Genomic DNA, 7,256 nt, shown 5'->3' with positions numbered 1-7,256 from the left:
CAGTGGCCAAAGATCAACGCTTGTCCGACCTTAATGCTAAGAATTGAGACCATGCTCTGGAATGTGCTGGTCATAAAATGTATCTCCTTCGAGCTCAAGCGGACAAAAATGGCTTCTATCGACAGCGATTCCCAAGGTATCAAGTTTCTTTAATCATCAGTTTGGGTGAGTATGTGTTTACATATGTATGTTTGTCTTTAACAGGTTATTACTGACGTTCGTAACAGTGATGATCTCGGGATTTGTGTTGCGATACTCCTCTGTGCCTCCGAGCAGCCGGGCCGACAAATGGGCTTTTAAGAGGGGTATAAGTTTGGTTTCGAGGGCCTGTCTCCAGGAGAATATGTGTTGGCCGGCAAAGATACTGTGTCCATCCTTGAGGAGAAAACCAAGGAGTTTGATACTATGAAGTTTTCCCTTTCTGACCATATATCAGAACTCGCAGATAAGGATGATGCCATCGAGCAACTAAAGGAGTTGCTGGATCTTGAAGAGGAAGATGTTGAAGAAGCCGAAGACATTGCGGAAGGCGAAAATGCTGCCCCGTAGATGTATATGTACTTCTCCTTGTAAATTTTTCTTCCTGTTTTGTAATCTCTTTCGATCCAAAATAAGAAGTCTTTGTGTTTCTTCCGATGCACTTTGTCTTATGTACTATAATATAGGTGCTTATCCGGAACTTCGATTTTGTCAATAAAAGATTACATCTTACAATAACATGAAAGTAACTGGACATTCTATATTTGTTGGGCGGAATCCTTACAAAAATAAATTGCATAACTTGCTAATCTATGTGGGCACGCAGGCCTAAAAAGTAAAAGATGAACAAAACTGCTATATATAGCATTTCTTCAATTGTGCTGCGTTCCAAGATCGAGGGACCTCAGTACCATCCAACTTTTCCAACTTATAGGCACCTTTTGCTAGTACTTGTTTGATTTTGTAAGGTCCGTCCCAAGTTGGGGCTAGTTTGCCCAGAGGCTCTTGGCCGGAAGCCTCGTTGTTGCGGAAGACAAAGTCTCCCGCATCAAACTTGTAACTTTGGACTCGCGAGTTGTAATATTTTTCAAGCTTTCGCTTATAATTGTGCTCACGAATCAATGCTAGCTCTCTTCTTTCTTCCAACAGATCTAGATTCATTCTGAGTTCGTGATCGTTGTCATCAATCAGTAGAACTCTCGCGGATGGAATCCCGATCTCTGCGGGGATCATGGCTTCAGTTCCGTATGTCAGGCTAAAGGGTCTCTCCAAATTGCTGGAATTCTTTTGGGTGCGAAAAGCCCAAAGTACATGAGGCAGTTCATCCACCCAACCTGTTCGTTTCGTCCCTAGTCTTGCCTTAATCCCCTCCTTGATAGTTCGGTTGGTCCTCTCGACTTGACCATTTGCTTGTGGATGAGCAACGGATGTAAAAGTTTGAATGACTTGGAGTTCTTTCAACCATGCTTGTAATCCACTGTCAGCAAATTGGGTCCCACTGTCACTTACCAATTCTTGTGGGAGACCAAATCGGCAAATGATAAATTCCCAAAGGAATTTTTTCACGCTAGAAGCCGTGATTGATGCGACTGGTTTGAGTTCCAACCACTTGATGAAGTAATCAATGGCCACTATCAAGAATTTGACTCGTCCCGGGGCTTCAGGGAATGGTCCCATGATATCAATAGCCCGTTTTTGGAACGGCCATGCGGACGTTACTGGAATCAATTCGTTCTTTGGACGCACGGTGTTGGGGGCATGGTGTTGGCACGAATCACACTTTCTGATTTCTTGCACAGCGTCTAAGTGCATGCCGGGCCAATAATACCCCGTGTTCATGATTTTTGCAACCGTCATTCTTGGTCCCGCGTGTAATCCGCAAATGCCTTCATGGATTTCTCTGATTAGGTAATTTGCGTCTTCCGCGTCTACACAACGCAAGAGCGGACCAAGAAATGATCTCCGGTACAAGATACCGTCAGTCAACTGGTAATTCAAAGCTTTGTGCTTAATCTTCCGAGCCTCAGCCTTTCCTGCTGGAAGTGCTCCGGAGGATAAGTAAGCTATAATGGGTGACATCCAAGACTCGACACCAGTTTGAATTACCAGGACTTGGTTTTGTGGAACAGATGGATGGTCTAGAACTTCTACACGAATATCTTTGGCGAAATGCTCAAAATTCGTTGAAGCTAGCTTGCTAAGAGCGTCCGCCGATTTGTTCTCGCTCCTCTTAATGTGGACAATGTTGAAGGAGGAAAACCGGCGAATCAAGACCCTTGCTTGTGACAAATAAGAAGCCATGACATCGTTTTTAGCTTCGTATGTTCCATTTATTTGTCCCGCAATTAGCATAGAATCCACCCGAGCCTCTAAATGTTTCACACCAAGCTTTTTTGCTATCCGCACTCCAGCTAGGAAGGCTTCGTATTCCGCCTCATTATTGGTACTTTTGAAGTCCAATTTGATGGCGTATGTAAATTCATGCCCCTCAGGGTTAACTAGCCTTAATCCTGCACCAGACCCTTCTGTGTTGGAAGATCCATCCGTGAACAATGACCAAACTTGTTCTTGTTCCGGAGGTGCTTGGGGTTGTTGTTCGATTAGGCATTCTTGCTCTTTGTACTGTGGGACTTCCGTGGCGAAGTCCGCGAGTACATGCCCCTTAATCGCTGGTCTTGGCTTGTATTCAATCTAGTGTTCACCCAATTTGATAGCCCACTTTGCCAGTCGTCAGGACAGCTCGAGTTTACTCAACACGTTCTTGAGTTTGTACCCGGTTAATACATTGATGGGGTGGCCCTGGAAATATCTGCGGAGCCGTCTGGCGGCATAAACCAATGCCAAAACCAGCCTTTCCAACATTGAATATCTTGTTTCCGGATCCGATAGCGTTCTACTGACGTAGTAAATTGGTGTTTGAACATTTTTCCTATTCGTCAGTAAAACCACCCCCACGGCAATGTCGGATGCCGACAGGTATAGTGTTAATGGTTCACCCGCGTGAGGAGCAATTAGCGTGGGCAATTCCATTAAACACTTCTTGACTTCCTGGAATGCTTGTTCGGCTTCTGTAGTCCATCTGAACTGCGCCTTTTTGAGGCAATTCCATAATGTTTAGATGAACAGGTAAGATTTAGCAGCGTGGTTTGCCAGAAACCTGTTTAATGCTACTAATATGCCGTTGAGTGTTTGAACTTGTTTGAGAGATTCGGGGGATGGCATGCGGGCTATTGCTTGAACCTTGTCTGGGTTAGCTATAAAGCCCGTGCATGTAACGAGTACCCCCGAGGAACTTTCCTTCCTCCATCCCGAAGGAGCATTTTGCTGGGTTGAGTTTCATGTTGATGCTTCTCAGTGTTTCAAAAGTTTCCTCTATATCCATCAACATTTGATCCTCTTCAATGCTCTTGATTACCAAATCGTCCATATAGACTTCAAGGTTCCGACTTATTTTTCCTTTGAAAGCCTGATCCATCAGTCGTTGGTATGTGGCTCCCGCATTCTTTAACCCTAAAGACATCATTTTGTAACAGAATGTTCCTTGGTCAGTGCGGAATGCTGTCTCATCCTCATCACCAGCCCTTGTAGGCATCGAGGAAGCACTTGAATTTGAATGGGGCCACAGCAGCTACGTACAAATCGATCTCCGGAAGTGGGTAACAATCTTTCGGACATGCTTTGTTTATATCTTTATAATCTATACACATCCTCCACGTTTCGTTGCTTTTTGGGACGATCACTAGGTTGGCGACCCATGTTTGATACTTGATTTCTCTTATAATCCCAGCATGAAGAAGATCTTGCACTTGTTCATTCATGGCCTTCGTTTGTTCTGGACCCATCTTTCTCTTCTTTTGCATAATTGGGGTGATTAACGGATTCACCTTCAACTTGTGTTCTGAAATGTTCCGCGGGACACCGGTCATGTCCGCGGGCTGCCATGCAAAAATGTCGATGTTTTTGATCAATAGCTGCTTTAGAAAGGTTCGGACGATTTCATAGATGGACAGACCAATTATTACGGTTTGGTCCATAAACTTTTTATTGAGGATCCATTTCTCTGGTTCAGTCCTCTGGGCCTGTCTTGGGACCTTGCTTGGCCTTGAACTTTCGGTTGTAAAACAATGTCGGTTTACATGAATTATTGCCACACCGGTGCGAGTTGGAATTCCTACTGCACCATGTACTGTGGATGGGTGGGCATTGAAGTCTCCAATTGCCTCTCGTCCCAAGATAATGTCATGTTTGGAAGTTGCTGGTAGGACCAAAAATTCTACTTCTTCGGTTCTTGACCGTACTCCGTCACTTAGTGTGACCGGGAAAGTGATAACACCACGCGGGTGCATTATCTCTCCTCCGAAACCAGAAACAGGAGCATGAATTGGTTGTAGTCTTTCTTTGTCTTCTTCATCCAGTTGTTCGAAACATTGTTCGTACATAATATCGGACGTACTGCCTGTGTCAAAAAACACAAATTGTGATCGGTAGTGGCCAAATTCAGCAGTAATTATCAGCGGGTTTTTGTTACATGGACCACCTTTGATCCGAGGAAAAATCACAGGTGCACTCTTCCATTCTTCGTCCAAATATTCTCTCCATTTTCCCTTACTTGAATGTCCCCCTTGGATCATGTGGACATTCAGATCTTTGATTTGCCTTTTGTTCGGGCCCTGACTATCCTTTGCGGGAGGTTTGCCAGTCCCTCCTCGTACACCTTTGACTAAATGTTCGAGTTTACTATTTTTAACAGCTGCTTCAATTTCATTTCTGAGAGCCACACACTCGTTCGTGTTATGTCCAACATCATTATGATATGAGCAATGTTTTTTGGTATCAAGGAATGACTTCCGCGGTATTGGTTGAGGTTTCCGGAAAGTCAGATTTTCAGTAGTGAGAATTTCTGAGAGAGTCTTTGATAACTGGGTCCAACTGTTGGTGAAGCGGGCTGAAAAATTACGTTTACCTTTGTTTCCGATCAAAGATCTTGCATCAAAAGGCTTAGATGCTTCCGTACTTGGTTGGAGTCTTGACCATATTGGTCCTTTAGCTTGCTTATTTGGTCTCGGAGTTTGAAACTCGACCCTCGGTGGTAGCTTTTGACCACTGGCACCTAAAGTTTTCTCAGTTCTCGCATACAACTTTGATGCTTTAAAGATTTCATCCCATGATTTGGGCATCCCGTCTCTCCCCGTGAGTGTGTGGAACAAATCATCACAATGGATATTTTTACAGAATGCTCCCCTTAGCATATATTTTCTTACCCCTCCGATGTTAAGGCTCTCGTTAGTAAAACGAGTAATGAAGTCCTCAATGGATTCATTATTTCGCCTTGTAACATCCAGTATTTCTGAAGGGTCACGAGTATGTTTCTTTTGTTGACTAAAGTGCTGGGAGAATTTTGCTATGAAAACATTCCAACTTTTGATTTGTCCGGCAGGCAGTTTTTCAAACCACTCTATCGCAGCTCCCGTGAGTGTGAGTGGGAACATGTGGCACCAGTACGGAAGAGTCCAACCACTGACTCCCCCGACTGCCACAAATCTCAACAAATGATCGCTTGGTTCTGTCATTCCATTATATGTTCCAACAGACGTTGGAATCTTCGCGTTTACTGGAAATGAAGCTTGTGTGATACTTGGAATAAATTTTGACTTTTCTGCAAAAGACTCCGGACGGTATGGTTTCGAAAAATCATGCTCAGCATCGCTGTGATATTCCGCATGGCGGACAACTGGTCGTGGGTAGCTAGTCCCTCCTTAAGAAGGAAGACGACTATCCCCGCTATAATAACTACCATCCGGCCGATAAGTTGAGTCGTACCCGTCCAGTTCGTCCTCATAGAATGATACCCGCATATCAATGCGGGGACGAGGACGCAACCTTCGGGTTTCACTCATGTTCCGCTCCGGTGGCAAACTGTATTGGATGTGGCTTCCCCTTATTGGAGGGGAATTAGATCTCCTGGGAGGCTCATCGTACGTCAGGGTACGGCCATGGAAACTCTCATTCCGGACCCGACGTTCGTACTCTGCTCTTAAACTTTCTTGCTAAACACGAAGCCACTCGTCTGGAGATAAGGTTTCTTCAGTCCTGAGGTTATGACGGTGAGCTCTTCTTGGATTAGAGTCACCGGAATCTTCTTCCAAACCTAACTCCGACTGAGTTCGATGGACTTCTCTTGGAACACGCTCTAGATTCCTTATATTAGAACCTCCTGGGCCTGTGACGTACCCCGAGTCAGTAGTTGGTGTAACAATGTTTCCGGTGTCTACCGGGGTAACACCCTCTTGTTGAGTAAACAACCCCCGAGCTGTCGAACCATCCAAGGAAAAGATTCCTGGATTGACGGTTTCAGCTCTTAAAACAGGGGTCGAAATTCGAGCAAACACGGACGTTGCTCCTTCACGTGTTTCAAGGTTGAGATCACGCAGAGGTTGTGCTTGATTCTCCGTCGGCCGTTTAGGTAACTAACTCATATCGTAAAGAGAACGGAAAATTTTTTAGCTGTTCTAACAAAAGCACGGATGGCGCCAATGAAGAAACACGGATTTACTCCCCACTAATGGGTCCTAGATCCAATGAGTCCACAAGGTAGGATACGGTTACTGTCAACACGATATGAATACAATTCCTAAAGTCCAGTGACGTGAATCCTGCAAAACAGAACACCGTGAGCTCGTTACGGGAAGGACAAGAGGGAGGTCTTCCCGTAACCACCCTCCGGCGTGAGAATAAGTACCGTTCTTACAAGGAGATAAAGTACTTAAGTAAAATGTGAGAGTATGGTGATTGTGAATGAATATCTCATGATGATCGAGAGGGTATTTATAGCCGAAGGATATGGGAAGGTGATTGGGCCAGCTGTCCCTTAGGAAGATGCCTGCATAACCGTCTGGACACGTGTCCTTGTGTGATAGGTTTAACTTATACGTTGCATGTGCATGTATAGCAACCTAGACACGCGTCCTCTTTCCATTTGTTAATGTGTGAATATTGGACATGCGCATGGTTATAACGACCTTGCCAGGTGTCACTAGCTGATTGGCCAAAAAATCACGTATTGCCCAAGAAAGCATCTTGGTAAATCTTCTAGAAGGTAATTGGTTATTGACAGCTGTCCCAGAGCATTACCTCGTGGTCATTTACGCGGAAGGTTATTCCTTCTTGCGGATGACTTCTGAGGGTGCTATAATGCTTCCGCATGTGCTATGAGAGTGTTTCTTCCTCAAATGATTATGCGGATGACTTGTGTGCCCCGCGGGTGTCTTATGAGGGAT

The 7,256-nt window shown here is 44.8% G+C and overlaps 1 protein-coding gene across 1 annotated transcript; it reads right to left on the bottom strand.

Annotated features, from left to right (window-relative positions):
• Nucleotides 1-834: 834 nt before the first annotated feature.
• On the bottom strand, nucleotides 835-5,549 carry LOC143597369 (uncharacterized). The gene is made up of 4 exons (XM_077075885.1): nucleotides 3,720-5,549; nucleotides 2,730-3,069; nucleotides 1,699-2,504; nucleotides 835-1,587 (listed from the first exon to the last, which is right to left on the bottom strand). Exons 1-4 carry the CDS (start codon nucleotides 5,547-5,549, stop codon nucleotides 835-837), a joined length of 3,729 nt encoding a protein of 1,242 aa, XP_076932000.1.
• Nucleotides 5,550-7,256: the final 1,707 nt, after the last annotated feature.

This window comes from Bidens hawaiensis, unplaced genomic scaffold (genome assembly GCF_021521415.1).
Source record: "Bidens hawaiensis isolate Kalapana, Puna unplaced genomic scaffold, B.hawaiensis_p1.1 tig00048170_1, whole genome shotgun sequence".
NCBI lineage: Eukaryota > Viridiplantae > Streptophyta > Magnoliopsida > Asterales > Asteraceae > Bidens > Bidens hawaiensis.
Note: the sequence above shows the minus strand (reverse complement) of the source record. Positions and strands in the feature narration are given on the sequence as shown.